We start from the raw sequence: 24,912 nt of genomic DNA on the forward strand, positions 1-24,912 counted from the left end.
AGATCCAAAACTCACCAGGTGGATAGGTTTCCTGTGGCAGAAGTCAGAATACTGCCAAGTGGGTGGCTTAGAAGAGCAGATGGAAATGTATTCTCTGAAGGTTGAAAATCTGAAATCAAGGTGTGGGCAGAGCCATGCTCCCTCTGAAGGTTTTATGGAGAGACCCCTCCTTGCCTCTTCTGGCTTCTAGGTGTCTCCAGCCATCTTTGATTTCCCCTGGCTTGTTGCAAACCCTCTACAGCATCTTCCTTCATCTTCACATGGCCTCCCTTCTGCATCTTCTTCTCCTCTTAAAATAACATTAGCCACTTTGGATTTAGAGCTCTTCCTAATCCAATATGACCTGATCGTAATGTAAGTAATTACATCTACAAAGAATCTATTTCCAAGTAAGTTTGAGTTCCGAGACCCTGAGTGGACCAGTTTGGAGAGGTCACCATTCAACCACTGGGTGAATAGTACACTGGGCTTCCCTTGTGGCTCAGCTGGTAAAGAATCCACCTGCAATGCAGGAGACCTGGGTTCAATCCCTGGGTTGGGAAGATCCCCTGGAGAAAGGAAAGGCTACCTACTCCAGTATTCTGGCCTGGAGAATTCCATGGATTGTATAGTCCATGGGGTCGCAAAGAGTCAGACATGATTGAGACTTTCAGTTTCAATTTTCCTGTGGCTGGCTCAGCCAACTGCCCTGAGTGTAGAGCATACGCTACTGTATTGAGTATGGGCAATCCCCTCCATCCTCCTCCCCCTCACCCCTCCCCTACACCAGGACTGTGTAACCCAGGACCCAAACATTGAGCAGTTAATGCTGGAAATAACTTCTGAGACCATCTGACCTGTGGCTGTTAATCTCTGTTGCATAAGAGAATCTTCCCAGGAGAGTTTTGAAAACACCAATGTCCAAGCTCAAACCCAGAGATTCTGATTCAGTTGATCTGAGGCATGCTTTGGGCATTTATAATAATCAAGGCTACTCAGTTGATTCTAATATGCTGTCAAGGTTGAAACCCACCAATCAAGCCCACCACTTAGTTTTCAGATGAGAGACTTGAGGCAGACAAACCTTAGCCACTCCCCTCTGCTTCCCAATCCCATCCATTCATTGCTACTGTCCAGCTTCTGATTCTCTGACTGGAACGTCTCACTCTATCCAGATTGTACAAGGCCCCCAGAGTTGACAGAACAATATCACCATGGTGGCCAGCATGCCCACTCATGAGAGTGTGTGTGTGCATGCTAAGTCTCTTCAGTCATGTCGGACTCTGAGACCCCATGGACTATAGTCCACCAGGCTCCTCTGTCCATGGGATTCCCTAGATAAGAATACTGGAGTGGGTTGCCATGCCCTCCTCCAAGGGATCTTCCCAAACCAGGAATCAAACTCAAGTCTCTTATGTCTCCTGCACTGGCAGCCGGGTTCTTTACCACTAGTGCCACCTGGAAGAGAATCCAGTAAAGCCCCTCAAGGACCATGAGGCAAGATGGCAGCCACCTTGCTGTGGTCACCATATCCACCTCAATTTCCAATGCACACCCATGACCTATGGAACCACAAACTGGCCCAGGCTTTGTAAAGTGCTACCCAAATGCACTTGGTCACTCTATTATATCATTCGTGGTAGCATCACCTCAGGAACCTGGTAAAAGTGTGCACTTTGCCCACTCACCCATTTGTTTCCTATTACACATGTTCTTAGGCATCTTTCTGGTGCTGTTCTATTTTGTCATTATCACTGCACAGTTTATAAAAGCAAGACACATTTTTCTTACTTCTTTTTAATTTTTGTATATTCTGGTATCACACCCAATACAACAAATTCTTTTTCCCTTGCTTTAGCCAGAAAAAAAAAGCCAAAATACACACCAAAATGGCCAGCTCAACACCTGAACCACCACCAAATAACCCTAAGATTTTCTTTCAAACAGCACTCTCTTTTGGGACCAGAGCTGCAAACAAAAGTTGAACAATTATGATGGAGGCAAAACAGGTTCTACTGCTCTGTCTCTCCTAGAATTCTAGGCACCTCCCTAATCCATTTCTCCTTCCTCTTGTCTCCAATCTTGAGGGAGCCCAAGATCAGCAGGAAAAGGAACCCCACAAACAGCCTCTACACCTTTGCCTTGTCAAAGATTTAAAAATCAGGAAGCAAATAACCTTAGTAGAATAACCTGTGTGCTCCTTTTGCTTCTTTTAAGTGTAGTCCACACTGTTGGGAAATTATGTGCAAGTGTTTCAGAGACTCCAATGTACCTTTCAAATACTTTGGCATATGGTATGACCAGAAACAGGGCTTTCCAGGTGGCACTAGTTGTAAAGAACCTGCCTGCCAAGGCAGGAGTCATAAGAGATGCAGGTTTGATCCCAGGGTTGGGAAGATCCCCTGGAGGAAAGCATGGCAACCACTTCAGTATTCTTGCCTGGAGAATTCCACAGACAGAGGAGCCTGGCGAGTTGCAGTCTTAGGGTCGCAGAGCTGGACACAACTGAAGCAACTTAGCACACACGCACATGACCAGAAACAGCCAGATGGGACAACACTGCCCAGGGCTCAGCAGCAGGTCTAGGCTCTGGGCCTCCCCCCAGGTCACAAACCTCAATCCTGGGCATTTTGTGTTTGTGAAAGTCACTCAGTCATGTCTGACTCTTTGTGACCCCATGGATTGTAGCCTGCCTGGCTCCTCTGTCCATTGAATTCTCCGGGCCAGAATATTAAAGTGGGTAGTCATCATTCCCTTCTTCAGGGGATCTTTCCAACCCAGGGATCAAACTCAAGTCTCCCACATTGCAGGCAGATTCTTTACTGTTTGAGTTACCAGGGAAGCCCTAGTTGCAGCTAAACTCAGTTTTTGTGTCAGTTCTGTGGGCTTCCAGAAAGAATTCAGAACTATAACGTGAACAAACATCCTCTAACTGATCCACCTTAAGTAGCCAGGGTTTTGTGAATTACATGTTCTTAGGACGATGCACACCTTGGTTCTCTTAACTGTAAAAGAAAGATTGGTTTTTTTTCCCAAAGCCTAATAGTGAGCCCCTGGAGGTGGGGAAGGAGACCTGGGTGGAATGTTGCCAAGAGTGTGTTTCTGGTCAATTATCTGGTCAGGGAAGGAAGGAACCTGGACCTCACTGTACAGGTTGTGTGTGTGTGCACATATGTGGGTACATGAGTGAATGAGTGTGTGTGACTGTATTGCATGAGTAAGTATGCTTGTGTGTGTCTATGGGGACGTGTGTGAATGTTTGTGTGTTTGTGTTGCAGGAAGGGGGATCCCTTTCAGGGCATGAGAGTGGGCTCTCATTTGCATTTCTGAGTCTAACACTCAGAAATGAATTGTCCAAGGAGAACACATGTGCTGACTAAGCAAGAGATTTTATTGGGAAGGGGTGCTCCAGTGGAGAGCAGAAGGGTAAGGGAACCCAGAACTGCGCTGCCACATGGCTTGCAGTCTCGGGTTTTATGGTGATGGGATTAGTTTCTGGGTTGTCTTTGGCCAATCATTCTGCCTCAGAGTCCTTCCTGGAGGTGCACACATTGCTCAGCCAACATGGATACCAGTGAAAAGGATTCTAGTAGGTGGTCAGACATGTGGCATTTCCTTTGACCCTGCCTGAATTCTTCCGATGGGTGGTGGCTTATTAGTTCTGTGTTCCTCACCAGGACGTCCTCTCATAAAATATCTCAATCAGATGGTTACTGTGGTACCTGGTCAAGGGGGATGGTTTCAGTCAGTGTGTTTCTCCTAACATTTGAACAGGTGTGAAAGAGTTCTGTGACCATGCTGTGTGCATGAATGTATGTGAGTGTGTATGTACATGTGTGTGTGTGTGTATGTGCATTTGTGTCTGTCTGTGGGGGCTTGGGCATATACTCAATTCCTGGGGATAGTCCTGTAGTTCACAGGTAACCTGTTGAGACCTCTGGTCTCAGAAGGTTGGTTCCTGGGCTAAACAGGTTGCATCCTTGTTTGCTGGACCATGCCCAGAAAGTACACCTTTGTGGCACTCATATTCTTTTTCAGCCTACACTTGGAGATTCTGTGTTCAGAAGTAAAGCTAATTTTTTCTGAATCGTCCAGCCTCTTGGGCAACTGAAAGCAAGAACAGAATCTCCTTAGCCCAAGAACCTCCCCAGGATCAGCCTCAAAGGAGAGCTGCTCTCACGACTTTTATTTGCATCCCTGGTGACAGGGTAGAGTCTGCCTGCAATGCAGGAGAGCTGTGTTTGACCCTGGGTGGGGAAGGTCCCCTGGAGAAGGAATTGCAACCCACTCTAGTATTCTTGCCTGGAGAATTCCATGGACAGAGGAGCCTGGTGGCCTATAGTCCGTGGGGTCACAGAGTTGAACATGACTGAGCAACTAACACACACATATGGTATGTTTGGAAGAACAAATGCATTTAGTTTCAAAAATACACGCCTGGAGAAGACTTTAAGGCAGGTGAACAACCCTGGGATACTTCTCACCTGCCAGCACAAGAACAGCTTTTAAGGGGCCTGCGAAGTGGGTGTGGGGTCCCTGGGAGGGGAAGGCTGCCAGGAACCAAGAGATTTCCAACTACACTTAAAAATGGAGCTACCTGCAAGACCTGTATGTCAGCCACCTGGACAAGGACAGGCGATGTGCATTTTTTCAGACCTCTTTAAGGCTCTGTTAAAATGTCTTTGCATGTCACAATGCTAATACAGATAATTTCTAATTTAACTAATGATAACCAGTCAATCCTAAAGGAAGTCAACCCTGAACATTCATTGGAAGGACTAATGCTGAAGCTGAAGCTCCAATATTTTGGCCACCTGATACAAAGAGCCAACTCATTGGAAAAGACCCTGATGCTGGGAAAGATTGAGGGCAGGAGAAGAGGGAGGCAAAGGATGAGTCTGTTGGATGGTGTCACCGACTCAATAGACATGAGCTTGAGCAAGCTCTGGGAGCTGGTGAAGGACAGGGGAGCCTGGTGTGCTGCAGTCCATGGGGTCACAGATTCAGACACGACTTAGTGACTGAACAACAACAGCAATACTTTCTAGTTCAAAGATGCTCTTGCAATTTTCCTATTATTATTTCTTTGACCACACTGCATGTGGGATGCCAGTTCCCCAACCAGGGATGGAATCTGCATGCCCTGCAGTAAAAGCACAGTGTTAACTACCGGACCACCAGGGAAGTCACACTCTCATCATTTTAAAGGAAGCCCACTTCAGTTCACTTTCTCAGTGGAGGGTCCCCTTCTAAAGTTTCTGTAAGCATTAACTCCTATCCCATCTTATCTAACATTATTATTATTACTTTGGCTGCCCTGTGTCATTTTGAGGTGCATGGGCTTCTCCAGTTGTGGCACTCTGGCTCAGTAGTTGTGTTGCATGGGTCTAGTTGCCTGGCAGCTTGTGGGATCTCAGCTCCCCAATCAGGGATCAAACCCGTGTCCCCTGTATTGGAAGGCAGCCTCTTAACCACTGGACCACCAGGGAAATCCGATCCTACCTTTTTATTTTAAAAAATAGTGTAATGTAGGGTTATCCCTAGGATAATGTGGGTCACAGTCATTTTAGTGGTGTCCTGGGGCAAATCACATCTTGTGACTGACTTCCCGTCTTTCTCCATCAGGCAAGGATCGGGTGAAGCAATACATACATACACATACACACACACACACACACACTGTCTCAGTGGAGGATGCAAAGTAAAATAAAGAAAAATTAAAGATATTGGTTCCAAATAAATATTTTCGTAATTTGTTTAATTTCTAAGGCACAAAGGGTTTTCGTAGATCGCTTTAACCTCTAAAAATACAAACTTGGCACTAGTAACATCAGGTAGTCAATTCATTTACTAAATTTATTTTTTTTTTCATTTACTAAATTTAAATGTAACATGGTAAAACTCATCTTCAGAATCTGATTCCTAAACAGATGTGAAACAGGAATCACCAGGACTCATGCCAGAGACAACTTCCTAAAATAAATGACTAACAAAACAAGTGGACGGCTGGGAGTTTGGCTGCCCCTGGTTAAACCACAGCATCCAGTACGAGGGAAGAGAAAGTGGCCATCGTATGAAGGGCTTTGTTTCTCTTACTAGACATCTTTTTCTAAATCCCAGAAACCTCAGAATGCTGTCTCCAACTCCACAAGCGAGTTTTCTGGAAGGTGTGTGCCAATGTCAAAAGGACACAGCCTGGCGGATAACGCTGGAACCCTGGGAGTCTAGATGAGCATGGAAGGAGTCTCCCATTCTGTCCTCCAAGCCTTGAGTAGGAACCCAGCCCCCACACATGGCTGCCGCCGTGAGGCTGGCTCAGGGGTGGGGGAGGGGAAGGCATGGATGAACCAGAACACTCTTTTGACTCAGTACTTTCCACTTCCTCCCCATCTTGCCTATTTACCACAACTGCCCAAGATGAGTCACCAAGAATTTAATCTCCCTGGATTTTCCCTGCCCGACCTTGAAATGATGCTAGAGAGCGCAAAGATCCAGCAGGATACAGGCCAGCCCAACACGACATCATGGCCGAAGAGGTGCAGTGTTACGCCATCTGAAGACCCGAGATGTGCTTGGTCAAAGTTGAAACAGGGGGCAAGGAGATTCTGCAACACAGATGACGTTAAGAGTCCTCCCGCAGGCCTGGTGTCTGAGAGGGAGGGAGCAAGAGAAGGCCTCTGAAAGGGAGCCAGAAGGAGAGACAAAGAGAGGCACCCTCCTCCGTGCCCTCCCTGGAATCAGGGACAGAGGCATCATGGGGACAGGAACAAGGTAGGCGGCGGTGGGGCCCTCCCACAGTTTCCGGTCCCCGCCACCCTCCCACTGCTGCCGGTCCCCGCTGGTCTTCGTAGGTCCTCACATCTCTGTGGACCCTGAGGTTCTCCATCCCTCTGAAACTTGGCCACAAGCGTTCACTCGAGGTCTGTGGTGCCGAATCTCTGTTTTAGGTCCTCTAGGGCTGACCATCAAGGTATTACCAAGGGGGGCAGTTCCTTCACCAGTCCTTGAAAATAAACTAACACAATACCACAGAGGCAGGAAATTATATGTGGTGTGAATGCGTGTGTGTCAAAGAGTCTGAAGACTCAGAAGATACTCACCGATACACTATCAGTAGTTATCTAAGTGTAGTGAAATTCTAGGTGACTTTTGTCTTTCTTTTTATACCTTCTGACTTTGTTTCAAGTATTAAGATAAGCGAGTATCACTTTGTAATTATAAAAATTATTTTGTTCTAAAAAAGTTGAACTACCATTTTAGAGCAGAAAAATAGGTTATGCATGATTATGAAAACTATCAGAGAAAAACACATTTTTTAAAAAATAAAGGAGGTTAATAATAAATAAGGTTTGAATCCAAACCTTATTTGCTTTGAAACGTAAACTGCACAACACATGCCCTAAATATCATGGATTACAAGGTCCCAGAATGCCAAAGATATAAATGAACATAAACCAGACAATTGGAGTGTATAACAACAGATACTGGTATTATTCAGATACACAAGTGAGCTGACAAATTACAAGGCTAGGAATCATTTCCTGTTGAGTGGATCATGCTATGGTATCCCCATTGCTAAAGTATGGGCATTATTTTGCAAAGAATGGTTACTGGGAGGAAAACACAAAGGAGACACTCTTTTCATAGTCTAGCTCACATAGCTGAGAAATGAGACAGAAAACAGCCCAGGTTCACTTCATTCTTTTGGCAACATCTGAATATGCGTGTTCAATCTCCTGGTCGGCAGGACATGTGTTTGTGAATTCATCCCGAGCATATGCATTGTTCAAGTACCTCCAGATGCCAGTCATTTCAGAAGGAAATTCAAAATCTCTGTATCTCTTGGCCACGATCTGAAAATGAAAAGGAAACAGTCAAGAAGGGAAAACCCACAAACATAGGCAGTTTCTTCAGACAATCCATTCTTCTGAGGCGTGTACTATATTCTTTCTCAAGTTCCCATGTCATTCTACAGCCTTTCAAGCTGCCCAAATTGCGATGAGTTTGCAGGGGGCACACTGAGTGTGGGACTCAAAACACAGGTGCTACACAACTGTGCCCACCCATTCATCACAGATGGTCCTCGTGACCCGCTGGCATGAATTTGCTCTATTGTCTAGTCGCTCAGTCATGTCCAGCTCTTTTGTGACCCCATGGACTGTGGCCCACCAGGCTCCTCTGTCCATGAGATTTCCCTGGCAAGAATACTGGAGTGGGCCACCATTTCCTTCTTTAGGGGATCTTCCTGACCCAGAGATTGAACCCAAATCTCCTGCACTAGCAGGCAGATTCTTTACCATCTGAGCCACCAGGGAAGCCCTGAGCTTGCTCTGTAATCTGGTGGATTTCTCTTTGTGCTTCTAGTAGTTTTCTCTCCCTGTGTTCTGCTGCTGAGTTATTTGGTGCCTAAAGATTCAGATGGCTCAGATGATAAAGAGTCTGCCTGCAATACAGGAGACCCAGGCTCAATCCCTGGGTCAGGAAGATCCCCTGGAGAAGGAAATGGCAACTCTTTCCATTATTCTTGCCTAGAGAATCCCATAAACAGAGTAGACAACTCATGGGATCGCATAGATTCGGACTTGACTAAGCAACTAACAATTTCACTTTCAAGGGTTCGGGATGGATTTTCAGTTTAGATTGTGCTAGGATCACTTTGTAGTGCCCTCTCTTTTTCCAATTTGCTGAGCCTCACCTCCTGAAACCCCAAGCAACCATGTATGTTACACCTGTGGATTTCCATCATTCTGCCCAAGAGTATCATTTCACTGTGGGTCTACCGTGTGCAGAGGGCAGATTCATGAACTGAAAAATCCTTATCCTCAAGGAAACAGTGGATATAAGGATGGGGTAGCTGAGAATGAATATCATGAAAACACAGTGGTGTGAGATGTCTCCTCTGGCTGGAGGGTGTCACTGGGAATTCATCACAAAGGACAGTGTATCCTCTTTGCAGATGGTATGGGTTCCCTGCGGTTGCCTTAATAAAGCACTACAGTCATGGGTGGCTTAAACAACAGAAATGTCTTCTCCCACAGTCTGGGAGGCCCAGAGTCCAAGATCATGGTGTTAGCAGGGCCAGGTTCCCTCTGAAGCCTCCGGCGAAGGATCCGTTCCAGGTGTCTCCCTGTCTCTGGCTCATGGGAGTACAGCTCCAGTCTTCACCTGGCATTTTCCCTGTGTTGGCATCTCTGGATCCAAACTCCCTTTTATAGGAACATCTGTCATGTTGGATTAGGGACCCACTCCACTGCTCCTAATCAATTAACATGACCTCATCTTAACTAATTACATCTGCAAAAACTCTATTTCTAAATAAGGTCAGTTTTGAGATATTGGGAGTTAGGAGTTGGGTCTAACTTAGATACGAATTTGGGGGGACAAATATTTGGAAAGCTATGACAAACCTAGACAGTTTAATAAAAACCAGAGACATCCCTTTGCCAACAAATGTGCATATAGTCAAAGCTGTGGTTTTTCCAGTAGTCATGTATGGATGTGAGAGTTGGACCGTAAAGAAGGCTGAGCACCAAAGAATTGATGCTTTTGAACTATGGTACTGGAGAAGACTCTTGAGAGTCCCTTGGACTGCAAAATCAAACCAGTCAATCCTAAAGGAAATGAACCCCGAATATTCATTAGGAGAACTGATACTAAAGTTCCAATACTTTGACCACGTGATGCAAAGAGCCGACTCAATGGAAAAGACCCTGATGCTGGGAAAGATTGAAGGCGAGAGGAAAAGGGGACGACAGAGGATGAGATGGTTGGATGGCATCACCGACTCAATGGACATAAGTTTGAGCAAGCTCTGGGAGTTGGTGCTGGACAGGGAAGCCTGGCATTCTCTAGTCCATGGGGTCCCAAAGAGTCAGACACTACTGAGCAACTGAACAACAATACTTGGAAGGACTAATATTTCCCATTGTATTGCCTCCTGGGATGTTTGGATGACAAGAGCATGGAATTTGTCACCAGTTAGAAGATCTTAATGACTTATTTCTCAGATTTTGGAAGCTGCAAGCTAATGATGCAGCAAGACAAGACCACATAACTTTCCAAAGAACCTCCTAAATTAATATCTTTTACTTGAATTCAATCTTACTAGATGCATTGGAGAAGGAAATGGCAACCCACTCCAGTGTTCTTGCCTGGAGAATCCCAGGGACGGAGGAGCCTGGTGGGCTGCTGTCTCTGGGGTCGCACAGAGTCGGACATGACTGAAGCGACATAGCAGCAGCAGCAGCAAGAGATTACTGTCAAGACTCCTGCTTTTCTTTTATTTGCATTTGCCTGCTTTTGCTTTACCCAAACATTCTGGGTAAATTTATTACATATGTGCCTCTCATAAATGTAAACTTGTTTTATATCCTATCTTACTAATGTTATACTTTGTTTTCCAACTCCCTATAAATATTTTTGCATTTGTGTATGTGTGCACTTCCCTCTCTGGTGGTTTGGAAGGTTTATGGTCTGTTTTAACTCTTCCAGTGGTGGTGGTTGTTTAGTTGCTAAGTCATGTCTGACTCTTTGTGGCTGCATGGACGATAACCTGCCAGGCTCCTCTGTTCATGGGATTTCCTAGGCAAGAATACTGGAGTGGGTCCGGTGGTTTCCTATATAACTTAAAAAAATAGGAATTCTTTATTTCCTGACTATCAACTATTCTTTGACTGTTCTCTACTTACTCCTGACAATAAGCAAGGAAATTAGTATACTTACAGTTCTTTTCATTTCTGATCTATTATACTCCTTCCAATGGTGTGAAAATAGAAGTTTACTATATTTGATTCAGTCCTGTATCTGTAATTCCCATTGCTCTTGAGTTTTAGTTCTGGTTTCAGATCTAAAGAGGTTCTATGTCTATCACTAATCCTTTTATACCACACACCTTCTCTGTTCCTGGATTCTTATTTTATCCTTTTTTATTATGTCATAATATAGAAATTTTATTTTTACAAAATGGCTCAGGGATGCTTATTCCATCAAGACCAGAAGTCTAGGTGAAAGCAACAATTTACTTGGATATAAAATTCTTACATCACACATCCTTTCCTTTAATCCTTTAACTATTAGCTGTGCTGGGTCTTCGCTGCGGCACGCATTTTCTCTAGTTGTGGTGCATGGGCTTAGTTGCCCCAAAGCATATGTGCTCTTAATTTTCCGACCAGGCATAGAACTTGCATCCCCTGCACTGGAAGGCAGATTCTTAACCACTAGGCCACCAGGGAAGTCCCCAATCCCTTAACTATTAAACCACTGTTTTCTGGCTTTTAATGTGATCCTAGAATCCCACGGAGAAGAGAATGGCAACCCACTCCAGTATTCTTTTCCTCTTTTAATTAATTTATTTTTTTAATCAAAGGATAAATGTTTACAGAATTTTGTTGTTTTCTGTCAAACCTCAATATGAATCAGCCATCAGTTCAGTTCAGTCGCTCAGTCCTGTCCGACTTTTTGCGACTCCATGAACTGCAGCACACCAGGCCTCCCTGTCCATCACCAACTCCCAGAGTTTACCCAAACTCATGTCCATTGAGTCAGTGATGCCATCTAAGCATCGCATCCTCTGTTGTCCCCTTCTCCTCCTGCCTTCAATCTTTCCCAACATCAGGGTCTTTTCAAATGAGTCAGCTCTTTGCATCAGGTGGCCAAAATATTGGAGTTTCAGCTTCAACATCAGTCCTTCCAATGAACACTCAGGACTGATCTCCTTTAGGATGGATTGGTTGGATCTCCTTGCAGTCCAAGGGACTCTCAAGAGTCTTCTCCAACACCACAGTTCAAAAGCATCAATTCTTCTGAGCTCAGCTTTCTTTATAGTCCAACTCTCACATCCATAAATGACCACCGAGAAAACCATAGCCTTGACTAGATGGACCTTTGTTGACAAAGTAATGTCTCTGCTTTTTAATATGCTGTCTAGGTTGGTCATAACTTTGCTTACAAGGAGTAAGTGTCTTTTAATTTATTGCCATAGGTATGCATATATCCCCTCCCTTTTGAACCTCCCTCCCATCTCCTGCCCCATCCCACTCCTCTAGGTTGATACAGAGCCCCTGTTTGAGTTTTCTGAAACATACAGCAAATTCCCATTGGCTATCTATTTTACATAGGGTAATATAAGTTTCCATGTTACCCTTTCCATACATCTCACCTTCTCCTCCCCTCTCCCATGTCTGTAAGTCTATTCTCTATGTCTGTTTCTCCATTGCTGCCCTGTAAATAAATTCTTCAGTACCAGGATTCCATATATATGCATTAGAATACAATATTTATCTTTCTATTTCTGACTTACTTCACTCTGTAAAATAGGTTCTAGGTTCATCCACCTCATGAGGACTGACTCAAATGTATTCATTTATGGCTGAGTAATATTCCATTGTGTATATGTACCACAACTTCTTTATCCATTCATCTGTCGATGGACATCTAGGTTGTTTTCATGCTCTAGGTATTACAAATAGTGCTGCATTGAACAATGGGATACATGTGTCTTTTTTGATTTTGGTTTCCTGAGGGTATATGTATAGGAGTGGGATTGGAAGAAGCACAAGCTGGAATCAAGATTGCCAGGAGAAATATCAATAACCTCAGATATGCAGATGACACCACCCTTATAGCAGAAAGTGAAGAGGAACTAAAAAGCCTCTTGATGAAGGTGAAAGTGGAGAGTGAAAAAGTTGGCTTAAAGCTCAACATTCAGAAAACGAAGATCATGGCATCTGGTCCCATCACTTCATGGGAAATAGACGGGGAAACAGTGGAAACAGTGTCAGACTTTATTTTGGGGCTCCAAAATCACTGCAGATGGTGACTGCAGCCATGAAATTAAAAGATGCTTACTCCTTGGAAGGCAAGTTATGACCAACCTAGATAGCATATTCAAAAGCAGAGACATTACTTTGCCAACAAAGGTTCGTCTAGTCAAGGCTATGGTTTTTCCTGTGGTCATGTATGGATGTGAGAGTTGGACTGTGAAGAAAGCTGAGTGCTGAAGAACTGATGCTTTTGAACTGTGGTGCTGGAGAAGACTCTTGAGAGTCCCTTGGACTGCAAGGAGATCCAACCAGTCTATTCTAAAGGAGATCAGCCCTGGGTGTTCTTTGGAAGGAATGATGCTAAAGCTGAAACTCCAGTACTTTGGCCACCTCATGCGAAGAGTTGACTCATTGGAAAAGACTCTGATGCTAGGAGGGATTGGGGGCAGGGGGATAAGGGGACGACAGAGGTTAAGATGGCTGGATGGCATCCCCGACTCGATGGACGTGAGTCTGAGTGAACTCCGGGAGTTGGTGATGGACAGGGAGGCCTGGCGTGCTGCAATTCATGGGGTCACAAAGAGTCAGACACGACTGAGTGACTGAACTGAACTGAACTCATGGTGCTTTTATTCCTAGTTTTTTTAAGGAATCTCCATACCATCTTCCACAGTGGCTATACCAGTTCATATTCCCACCAACAGTACAAGAGTGTTCCCTTCTCTCCACACCCTCTTCAGCATTTATTGTTTATAGACTTTTTGATGATGGCCATTCTGACCTGTGTGGTATGATAGTTCATTGTAGTTTTGATTTGCATTTCTCTGATAATGAGCAATATTGAGCATCTTTTCATGTGTTTGTTAGCCATCTATATGCCTTCTTTGGAGAAATGTCAGTTTAGGTCTTTTTCCCACTTTTTGACTGGCTTGTTTGTTTCTCTGGTATTGAGTTGTATGAGCTGCTTATATATTTTGGAAATTAATCCTTTTTCAATTGTTTCATTTGCTATTAGTTTCTCCCATTCTGAGGGTTGTCTTTTCACCTTGCTTATAGCTTTCTTTGCTGTGAAAAGCTTTTAAGTTTAATAAGATCTCACTTGTTTACTTTTGTTTTTATTTCTATTACTCTAGGAGGTGGGTCATAGAGGATCTTCCTTTGATTTATGTCAGTGCCACTCCAGTATTCTTGCCTGGAGAATTCCAGAGGAGCCTGACAGGGGGTTGCACAGAGTCAAACACGACTGAGCTGCTAACACTGTCACCTCAGTTTAGAGACATATGAGGCTAGTCTGAATTTCTTTGTTGGGTAGGTGCACTTACCTTTTATTATTACTATTATCATCATCTGGGCACCCAAAGGGGTTTTTTTTATCATCAAAGTTCAAATATAATTTACCAGCTATATCACAGTGTGTTGACTGTCCAGGACAATATTTTTCTAATCATGGATGGCTATTTAAAGTCAATGTTCAGGTCATCCTTTAATTCAAAACACTTTACCTCTGAGTCTTCTTTTGCCTCTTTTTTTCTTTCCTGTTCTTTTTCCTGGAGGTTCACCTTTACCTTTTGCTTCTTCTCCATTCGATTTGAGATCATTTCCTCAGGCTGTCTTCCAAATCCTTGATGAATTTCTGCAATGTCATTTTCCACCTCTTGCTACTCCTAATACAACTTCTAAACAATTTCTGAAATTGTTTTGTCTTTAAGGTTTTTTTCAGTTCCACCAGTTTCATTTTCATCCTCTTTATGAGATTATATTTTTTGACACTTTGTTACTTGTCTTCGAGCACTTTCTCCAAAGGTTCATGTGTTATGCTGAGTAGCTCAGTCATGTCCAACTCTTTTGAGACCCCATGGAGTGTAGCCCACCAGGCTTCTCTGTCTATGGGATTTTTCACCTAAGAATACTGGAATGAGTTGTTATTTCCTACTCCAGGGCATCTTCCCAACTCAGGGATCAAACCCACATCTCCTGTGTCTTCTGCATTGCACTTGGGTTTTTTACCCACTAAGCCATAGGGAAGGATTCATATTCTCTTTCATTTCTTTGAGGCTGTAGAGAAGTATCTGTCTGAAAAGTTCAAATACTTTTCAGTTACTGAAACCAATCTTAACCAGAGAGGTGTTTCTCACCTGCCTTTTTCTCTTTTGTTCTATTTAACCCTTCCCCCTCTTCTTTGTGATCATCTCTATCCACATAGAGGTCCCACTTAGATTCCTCTTGGTTACTAACCATCCTTTAATGGGCAGACCCGTTGGACCTACTATTTGCTTAAAAACAAGGTGGAGAGCAATGGGAGGAAGGCCAGGCAACAGGCAGACCAATTTGGATATTTATCCTCAAACACCTGTTCATCAAGGGGCTTCCCTGGTGGCTCAAATGGTAAAGAAACTGCCTGCATTGCAGAAGACCCAGGTTCAACTCCTGGTCAGGAAGATCTCCTGGAGAAGAAAATGACAGCCCACTCCAACAGTCTTGCCTGGAGAATTCCGTGGACGGAGGAGCCTGGTGGGCTAGATTCCATGGGTGGCAGAATCAGACACAACTGAGCGACTAACACTCCAACTTTTTTCACCTGCTCTTCAAACACTGCTCTATACTCTGCCCCAGGGACACATGAGGGTCTAGTGCCTCCTCCACTCTGAAGCTCATGGATTAGGAGGAGGTCGCCCTGGCTAAAAGTGATGCTGAGGTCATCTACAGTCTCTCTTCTGAGTGATTCCAAGCTTATTTCTTTTCTCTGCTCAGCAGTCACAAAGCAGAATGCCTCTTTCCTTCTCTCCTCTCCTCCATCTCCCCTCCCTGTTCCTTTGGCTCAGGGGACAGTGGCAGAACACACAGATGACACCTCTGAACAGTTTCACCTTCAGCTCTGCCTCCACAGAGATCTCATCTCCGTAGGGCTGGTCCCTGCCTCTCTTGGCCCACTCGGTGCTCTGTCCTCAAACAAAGGAGCTTAGGTTGGGCACTTCAAGGCTGTATTATTTACTTTTACAGACATCCGAACTTTACTGAAGATCTAGAGAAGCTAGTGTCTAAGTCTTTGAGTTGGTGGTCCATCCTTCTCTAATTTTACAAAAGGTGGAGGGGGATTTCCCTGGTGGTCCAGTGGCTAACACTCTGAGCTTCCAATGCAGGAGGTGCATATTCAGTCCTTAGATGGGGAACCAAGGTCCCAGGTGCTACCCACTGCAGCCAAAAAGAAATTAAAGGTGGAGATAATGCTTTAGATTTTCAGAATGCTTTTGCTGGTTTCAGGATAGGAATAGATTATAAAGTCCTCTATTTTCTCATTGTCTTACCATAAATTCCTGTAGATTGATTCTCATTGCCTTTCAGAAGTGCTCCATCCTGGAAGATTATTAAGCTGCTGGGTATTTTGAGTGCTAAGTGGCTTTGAAGATTTTGCAGTTAGGTCTTCCATTGGAGCCGTGGACTGCTTTATTTTACTCTGAAGTTTATACCCTCTACTGACATTTTAAACATTCTTTTTTTATAGGAGCTAAACAAGTGGCACCTGATCTGTGTATGTATGCATGTGTGTACATACGTGTCTTTTTCTTGCCTTCCCTAAACTCCATGTGCTTCTGTGATGTTACACTAGTCAGAGCAATGATGAGAATATGTTTAATAAAGGGACTAAACCAGACACAATGACATAAATAATCTATTGGAAAATGGCTCCCAAATGTCCGGTTTGGATAATCACCAATGTGGCAGGTTTGAAGGACTGATTTGCCATCATGAAATTTTATGTCAGAACACTGGCATTTATTAAAAAGAAAATTCACTTGGAGGATCAGCAGCATCCTCAAGGCTTAGCTTTCAGGTTGGTGCCCCTTGAACACATCAGGGAAGAGAGAAGAAAGAAGATGAATGGAGCAAGGCTGGGAATGGAGTAGGGAAGGAAAAGAAAGGCAAAGAGTGACTGGAGTAACGGGGTGGCCAGTCACCCACAGGACAGCTATGCCACAGACTGTGGGAACCTAATTTGTAAATTTCTAAATGCCAAATTAGTCATGTATGGATGTGAGAGTTGGACTATAAAGCTGAGCACTGAAGAACTGATGCTTTTGAACTGTGGTGTTGAAGAAGACTCTTGAGAGTCCCATGGACTGCAAGAAGATTCAACCAGTCCATCCTAAAGGAAATCAGTCCTGAATATTCATTGAAAGGATTGATGCTGAAGCTGAAACTCCAATACTTTGGCCACCTGATTCGAAGAGCCAATTCCTTGGAAAAGACCCTGATGCTGGGAAAGATTGAAGGCGGGAGGAGAAGGGGACAACAGAGGATGAGATGGTTGGATGGCATCACTGATTTGATAAACATGAGTTTGAGTAACCTCTGGGAGTTTGTGATGGACAGGGAAGCCTAGCATCATGCAGTCCAGTTCAGTTCAGTTCAGTCACTCCGTCATGTCCAACTCTTTGCGACCCCATGAACCTGCAGTCCATGGGGTCGCAAAGAGTCGGACACCACTGAGCGACTAAACTGAACTAAAATGTCAAATAAACGCATTATTAGAACACAAGGTCGTTGACTTGTATTTCCCTATGTCTTCTCTCCAATCTCCCTATCCTTATACCAAGGACCTAGTTCTGGACCTGGTATGATCTAAATAATAAGGATGCCCCAGAACAAGGGTTGGGCTTCTTCCTGGGGCATCTAGGGCTACTGAGGACCAAGGGCATAGCAACAGTGATAATGATACAACAGCTAACAGCGGTGAGTAACAGCCAGACTCGGGCACTTTGGAGAGCAGCCATAAATACGGAGACCAAGGGTGGGGTCATCTGCTTCTGAATTTCAGAGTCACCCCCAGAAGTTCTGCTTTTAGTAAGTCAGGGGCTGAACTGATGGGTTTACATTTCTAAAAGGGCTTCACTGGTGCCTCAGTGGTAAAAAATCTGCCTGCATTGCAGGAGATGTGGGTTCAATCCCCAGGTCAAGAAGACTCCCTGGAGGAGGGCATGGTAACCCACTCCAGTAAACTTGCTGGGAAAATCCCATGGACAGAAGAGTCTGGTGGGCTGCAGTCCATGAGGTCAGAAAGAGTCAGACACAACTGGAGGCCTGAGCAGGCACATTTCTAAATTAGAAGGCATAATTCTTATGCCAACAAATGTTGGAGAACCACTGGTCTAGGGAATCTGTAAACCCTAATTATACATGACCAGTGACCCTTATTTCATGTTCAGTCACCTGGGAAAACAGGCTGCATGTGGTCCAGCCGAGGAGCTGTCAGCTGCTCACCAGCTGTTAAGGGGTCTGTGTTAAGAGCCAACCTCCTCCTTTATCCCAGGGTTAGGCTTACTCTTCCCATCACCAACAATTGACTGAGTTCACATTTTTTTTTTCAAGGTTGGCTCAGTTTTTTGGTTGTTGTTTTTGCTTTTGGACTGCACTGCTCAGCTTGCAGGATCTTAGTTCCCCACCCAAGGATTGAACCCAGGCCACCCGGGCGAAAGCGCTGAGTCCCAACCACTGGACCACCACCAGGGAATTTCTAGAGTTCACATTTTAATCCTTGTAGATTCCACACACCATCTCCAAGACTGGAGTGTGAAATACCAGCTATAATCAATGTATTCCCTCAAATTGCTTTCACAGAGCTTGTCTTTAGGCTGTGGGGGTTAAGACTGGAAAAAAGAAGCTGTGAGGATGGAGGGATGAGAACCAAGCTCTCAGATGCTTCATGAGAGCCGCCAAGGAACACCTGATAATAGCATCCACAGATCTCAGACTTGGGGCTTGGCTGCCGCAAACAGAAACGAGCTAGACTTTTAAATTCAAGAGCTGGTGTTTTAGATTGTCTTGGGAAAAAACCCACAAGTCAAAACAAAATGGAACAAAGCCCCATTCATGTATTCAGCACCCGACATAGGAGGAAGGACAAACCTTAATAATGTGGAGCTTGGGTAAGAGGTTGCAGTCAGCCAGTGTGAGCTCATTGCCATCCAGGAACTTCCGCCCAGAAATAGCAGCTTCCTCAGTGCTGTAGGCATCTATCTCATCAGGCAGGGGACTGTTCAGATAACTGTCTAGCTTCTTCAGGGCCTTTAACAGGTTCCTTTCATAAACTGAAATAGGAAGGCAGAAAACAACTAAGATGAGCCATGGAAATCCATGTCTCCTCTGTCTTTGTCATTGTTCAGCTGCTCAGTCATGTCCAGCTCTTTGCGAACCCGTGGACTGCAGCACACCAGGCTTCCCTGTCCTTCACCAACTCCCAGAGCTTGCTCAAACTCATGTCCATTGGGTTGATGATGCCATCCAATCATCTCATCCTCTGTTATCCCCTTCTCCTCCTGCCCTCCTCTCTCCAGATATCAAAAAAAAAGAGTCTGTCCCTTCCCTCCTGAGACACGGCCAGTGAATGTTAGAGACTCAGGAAGGAGACAGGTGGGTTTATGAGATCTAAATAAAAGACTCACTTCTCCTCGGAAAATAATTCTGCTCTTTAAACAACACTGCTGCTTCTAGAACTCATTCATTTATTCAAAAATCTATATGGAAAAACTTTCATGGTGGGCATCACCGACTCAATGTACATAAGTTTGGGTAAACTCCGGGAGTTGGTGATGGACAGGGAGGCCTGGCGTGCTGTGGTCCATGGGATTGCAAAGAGTCAGACGTGACTGAGCGACTGAACTGAACTGAATGGTTAAGACTCTGCTTTCCAGGTGGGATGGGAGGTGGGAGGGAGGCTCAAGAGGGAGGAGATGGGTGTATACCCATGGCTGATTCATGTTGATGTATGGCAAAAACCAACATAATATGCTAAAGGAATTATATTCCAACTAAAAATAAATAAACTAAAAAAGACTCTGCATTTCCAATGCAGGGACAAGGAACTAAGATCCCACACACCACACCATGTGACCAAAACATTTTTTTAAAAATTAAAAATTAAAAAAAAAATCTTTATGGAAATCATATAATGAAGGAAGCATCAATAGAAGTTTCATTCACCCTGAATTCCATGGGAGAGCAAGGAATTACTGGTGGTAATGATCTTCTCCTAAAAATGTCCTTTTCTGGACAATCTCTAGAAAAGCACTCAGTCCCTGAAACCCACGTGCAGGCTCAGAGTAGGAGGTACTTTTCCCTTATTTCTATACACAGGTCCCTCCCCCCTGTGCAGTGAGTCAGAATTCCCCGAATCTTATAAGAAGCCACACCAGAGGCGGAATAGAGGTCCATGCAGAAAACAGAAAACAGGAAGATGGGAGGGACTCACTCTCATTTGCATCCTTCTTGGTGTTTTTTATAAATGCTGAGAACTTGGCAAACACGTCATTTCCAGCAGAGTTAGATTCAGGGTGTTGGGTTCCCAGCTTAGGGTACCTTGAAAAGTTCAAAGTGAGAGTATCACAGATCAGCAATGTTTGAGTTAGGAGAATAGAAAGCAGGAGGGGAAGAAATGCCTTTCTTTGAGCAGATATAAAAATGAAAACTGCTCCTTAAGTGTTTTCCTAATCTATCCATCTTCAAAGTTGGGAGCAACACCAGCCAGGAGTAAAGCACTGGATGGACTGTTCTCATCCTGGGATGGAGGGCCCCCTGGCCTTGCTGGTCTCGGTTCTCACCCTCCTAAAATAAAGATGATGAACTAAAAGGCTCCCTTGCAGGCCCAGCCTACTGCGATGTTGCATGTAACACACATTCCCAACGGGCCATCAAAACGGGCCACCCACGTGACATCAGCCCACTTCCTGCCATCAAACCCTAATTGCCAAATGGCAGAGTAGAGAATTCCCAGCCACCTAGACTCAGGGCTTCTAATCTCGCTGTGTTTATTGTGGCACATCACAGGTACAGCTCAGGAGGTAAGCGCCATGGCCACAGAAAACCAACACACAGCACCAAGAGCTTTAGAAGTGTCTGTGGACAGGGAAGGTTTTGATGAGGCCCACCTTGGGGGAGCCAATTTCTCCTCTAAGAACTCCTCGATCTTATTCACATCTGTCTTGACTTCGCCGTCAAAAGTCATGAAAGGTGGGTTGGTGCCGGGAGCCAAGTTCTGCAGGTCCGCAGGTTTCCTGGGCAGGGGGGAAGGGCATTGCCAGGGTTGGGATCATTGCCAAGGCTTAACCAGGCCCCCCGACACACACACATACACACATCAGTGGAAGAGAAACCACCCTTGAGAATTTCAAAGGCAACTGGGAGTTTACAAACTGTCCTACTGGCAAGGAAAGTGTGGCCCTTTATCTGGAGACGAGGCTGAAAAGTTAACCCTCCCCAGTGTTATCAGCCAGGAGCGGGGCTCAGGCAGGCTCCAGAGAGAGTCACGGCTGACCAGTCACGGGGTGGGCAGGCTCCTCCCGGTTCCCCTCCTCCTACTCCTTCCAGGTTACATCTGACGCCATCCTGTAATGACTCTGTGGCCCACGTACTCCCGCTCCAATCCAGGGTCCTGACCCAGGGTGGATATGCCCGGGACAGGGCCCACGGGTCCTAGGAGTGTGCATGCGTGTACCCGTGTGTTTCTGTCTCTGTGTGTCTCCGTCTGTGTGTGTATGTGTGTGTGTGTGTCTGTGTATGCGCCTGTGTCTGTATGTCTCCATCTGTGCATGTGCACCTGTGTGTCTGTGTGCCTCTGTGCCTGTCTGTCTCTGTGTGTGTATGTGTGTCTGTGTGTTGTGTCTGTGTATGTGCCTATGTCTGTATGTCTCCATCTGTGTGTGTGTGTGCACGCCTGTGTGTATGTGTTTCTGTGTGCCTCTGTGCGTGTCTTTGTCTCAGTGTTTGTGTGTGTGTGTCTGTGTGTTTGTGTCTGTATTTGGGTCTGTGTATGTGCCTGTGTCTGTATGTCTGTGTGTATGTGTGTCTCCATCTCTGTGTGTGTGCCTGTGCCTGTGTGTCTGTATGTGTCTGCCTGGGTGTCTCTCTGTGTGCCTGTGTGTATAGGGAATTGGGGATAGTTATTTCAATACTGTAGAAACCTGGTCTTACCTTTTCAAGTCCACTGTTGTCACATTAAATATAACACCCTTTAGCCAGAGAATCATAAAGAGACGCTGAGAAAATGGGCAATTTCCAATACTCTCACCATCACAGCCAGCCTGCAAATGGAAGAGGAGATCTTCATCAGAACTAGTCTCACAATTACAAGTGCCAGACTCCACTCTGCACGCACACAAAATCATGGTGAATGTTTGTTAACAGTGATGATACTGTAAGTAGCCTTCTGAGGTCCCTTCCCCCAGCCTACAAGTGGGAGATGTGGGCGGGGAGGACACACGCACTCGCTGAGCCTTCTGCCTTCCTTCCATCTCCTCACCACTTACTTCCTGCCATTCGGGGCCTCTGAATAGCGGTTCTCAGAGGGAAAAGAGCAGCCAGAGGGAACCCCCTTTATTACTAAAGGCAAAAAAGAAAGACATACTCTTCCTCTCCCTCCATCTCTTGATCCTCTTTAGAGACACACCTCTCTTGCCAGGATGATCATTTGTGAAAAAGACCAGCAGGCTCTCTCACCAGGACACGATGCCCAGCATTCTCTACTGTTTCCATCTCTGGAATGAGGACTAGTTCCTATGAGTTCTAGAATCCCAGGACACTAAAATGTTTAGGTCCCCTCCTCCACTGGGGAGCATTTGTACTTAGATGGCAGATTGTTCACAGTTGATATGGAGGGTAGGAAAGCAGGTAGAAACAATGTCTCCCTGATAACCTGAGCGGGTCACATCCACACACAGGTACCCGGACGCAGGCACAGAACACTGAGCAGACATCCTCCCTTCTGGGGCTTACGGGAGAAAAGAAAGGCAGATGTTAGAGAAGAGAGGGGAGCCATAGACTTCATCCTCCTGGGGCAGTTCCCAATCTCTTCTTTCTCTTCCCAACAAAGTTATAGCACTAACAAAATGCTGCTGGAAAGACCAGAAGACTCAGCCAGGCTCTGATGACAGAAACGGCCATATTTAGGCCAGGAAGTCCATTTATTCCACCTGCAGTCCAAACGGAATTGAGAGGAAAGCACTGAATCTATAACCTGAATAACACAAAGGGAGAAAGTCAACTGCTGGTTTGAGAATTGCAGAAAGGAAAAAAGATGCTTCAAGAAAATCGGGCATCTTAAGAAATTCTTCAGAGGTGGTTCTCTGGCATGAAGTTCTTAAGTCACCTGGAGAGGCTGTTCATAACAAGCTGTTCCTACAAATGATGAGTTGATAAGAGACCCCAAACTCAGTATTAAAAAACACTCGATCCGCCTCTTCACAAAGACAAAGCCCAGATGGCCAACAAGCACGTGATAAGGTTCTTAACATCATTAGCTAACAGGGCAACGCAAGTTATAACCGTAAATAGATTCGACGACACACCTACCAGAATGGCTAAAATGAAAAGCTCAGACAATATGAAGTGTGGACAGGAAGGTAGAGCAGCGGACTCCCCATCCACTGTTGGTGAGAGTGCAAATTGGTGCAACCACTCTGGAAAACTGTTTGGCAGTTATTTACCCAAAATAAACATGCATTTATGCTATGACATAGTAATTACACTCCCAACAGAAATGAGTGTTAGGGGCACAAAAAGCACTTAAATGAATATTCCTAACAGCTTTAGTGTCATAGCCAAAACCTGGAAACAACTGAGACACCGCCAAGAGTAGAATGAATAAATAAATGGTAGTGAGAGAGTCATTTCCTAGGCAGGTTGATAAGAAGTCTAGGGGTCCCCAAGGGTCTGGAATTCTCAAGGAGTAAGAAAGGACAAACTTTCTTTTTTCCTCCACATTCCTTACGATTATGTATCCTGCCTGAGGACAGTCTCTGGATTAATCGTTCTGGCTAATCCTGTTATCTTAAAATGTAAATTATGGGAGTAGGTCTGGTCTTTACAAGAATTATATAACAATAATGTATCCTGCCTGAAGGCAGTCACTGGATTAAACCTTCTGGCTAACTCTGTTATCTTAAAATGTAAATTATGGGAGTAGGTCTGGTGAGATCTTTACAACCTCCAGACATTCTTTGGATTCACTGGAGAGTATATAACTCCATTGCTAACATTAGCAAGTGGGTACTCTTTCTACCCTTTTCTGATGTCTATGTCACAAGGTTTCTCTAACTACTTTATACTTTAATAAAATTTTATTACACAAAAGGACCCCATAGCCCAGGGGCGGCAGCCAAGAGGAGCTACCCCATGTCCGAGGTCGGGGCAGTGGCCGAGAGTGCCAAGCTGCAACGGCAGGAACGGCCGAGAGAAGCTACCCCACGCGAGAGGTCAGGGGCAGCAGCTGAGAGGGGCAATCCCACGTCCAAGGAGCAGTGGCTGTGCGGGCGCATGAGGGCCTAGAGGAGGTACTCCACGTTCAAGGGCAGGTGGGCTGGTGGTGAGGAGATACCGCTCATCCAAGGTAAGGAGCAGCAGCTGCGCTTTGCTGCAGCAGCCTTGAAGAGATACCCCACGCCCAAGGTAAGAGAAACCCAAATAAGACGGTAGGTGCTGCAAGAGGGCATCAGAGGGAAGACACACTGAAACCATAATCACAGAAAACTAGTCAATCTAGTCACACTAGGACCACAACCTTGTCTAACTCAGTGAAACTAAGCCATGCCCTGTGGGGCCACCCAAGACAGGCGGGTCATGGTGGAGAGGTCTGACAGAATGTGGTCCACTGGAGAAGGGAATGGCAAACCACTTCAGTATTCTTGCCTTGAGAACCCCATGAGCAGTATGAAAAGGCAAAATGATAGGATACTGAAAGAGGAACTCCCCAGGTCAGTAGGTGCCCAATATGCTACTGGACATCAGTGGAGAAATAACTCCATAAAGAATGAAGGGATGGAGCCAAAGCAAAAACAATACCCAGTTGTGGATGTGACTGGTGATAGAAGCAAGGTCCGATGCTGTAAAGAGCAATATTGCATAGGAACCTGGAATGTCAGGTCCATGGATCAAGGCAAATTGGAAGTGGTCAAACAGGAGATGGCAAGAGTGAATGTCGATATTCTAGGAATCAGCGAACTAAAATGGACTGGAATGGGTGAATTTAACTCAGATGAACATTATATCTACTACTGTGGGCAGGAATCCCTTAGAAGAAATGGAGTAGCCATCATGGTCAACAAAAGAGTCCGAAATGCAGTACTTGGATGCAATCTCAAAAACAACAGAATGATCTCTGTTCATTTCCAAGGCAAACCATTCA

At 45.0% G+C, this 24,912-nt stretch overlaps 1 protein-coding gene across 1 annotated transcript in view; it reads right to left on the reverse strand.

Moving 5' to 3' along the window:
- Positions 1-7,447: 7,447 nt before the first annotated feature.
- CLIC6 (chloride intracellular channel 6) overlaps positions 7,448-24,912 on the reverse strand; it is a 55,624-nt gene continuing 38,159 nt past the window's right edge. Inside the window, exons 2-6 of the mRNA XM_019959725.2 lie at positions 21,705-21,814; positions 20,663-20,788; positions 19,987-20,093; positions 18,645-18,826; positions 7,448-7,832 (exon numbers count right to left, since the gene is read on the reverse strand). Of these exons, the coding sequence (XP_019815284.2) occupies positions 7,671-7,832; positions 18,645-18,826; positions 19,987-20,093; positions 20,663-20,788; positions 21,705-21,814 (687 nt within the window). The 3' untranslated portion in view covers positions 7,448-7,670. The remainder of the gene's footprint in view (positions 7,833-18,644; positions 18,827-19,986; positions 20,094-20,662; positions 20,789-21,704; positions 21,815-24,912) is intronic.

The sequence above is a fragment of the Bos indicus genome, chromosome 1, assembly GCF_029378745.1.
Source record: "Bos indicus isolate NIAB-ARS_2022 breed Sahiwal x Tharparkar chromosome 1, NIAB-ARS_B.indTharparkar_mat_pri_1.0, whole genome shotgun sequence".
In the NCBI taxonomy this organism is placed as follows: domain Eukaryota; kingdom Metazoa; phylum Chordata; class Mammalia; order Artiodactyla; family Bovidae; genus Bos; species Bos indicus.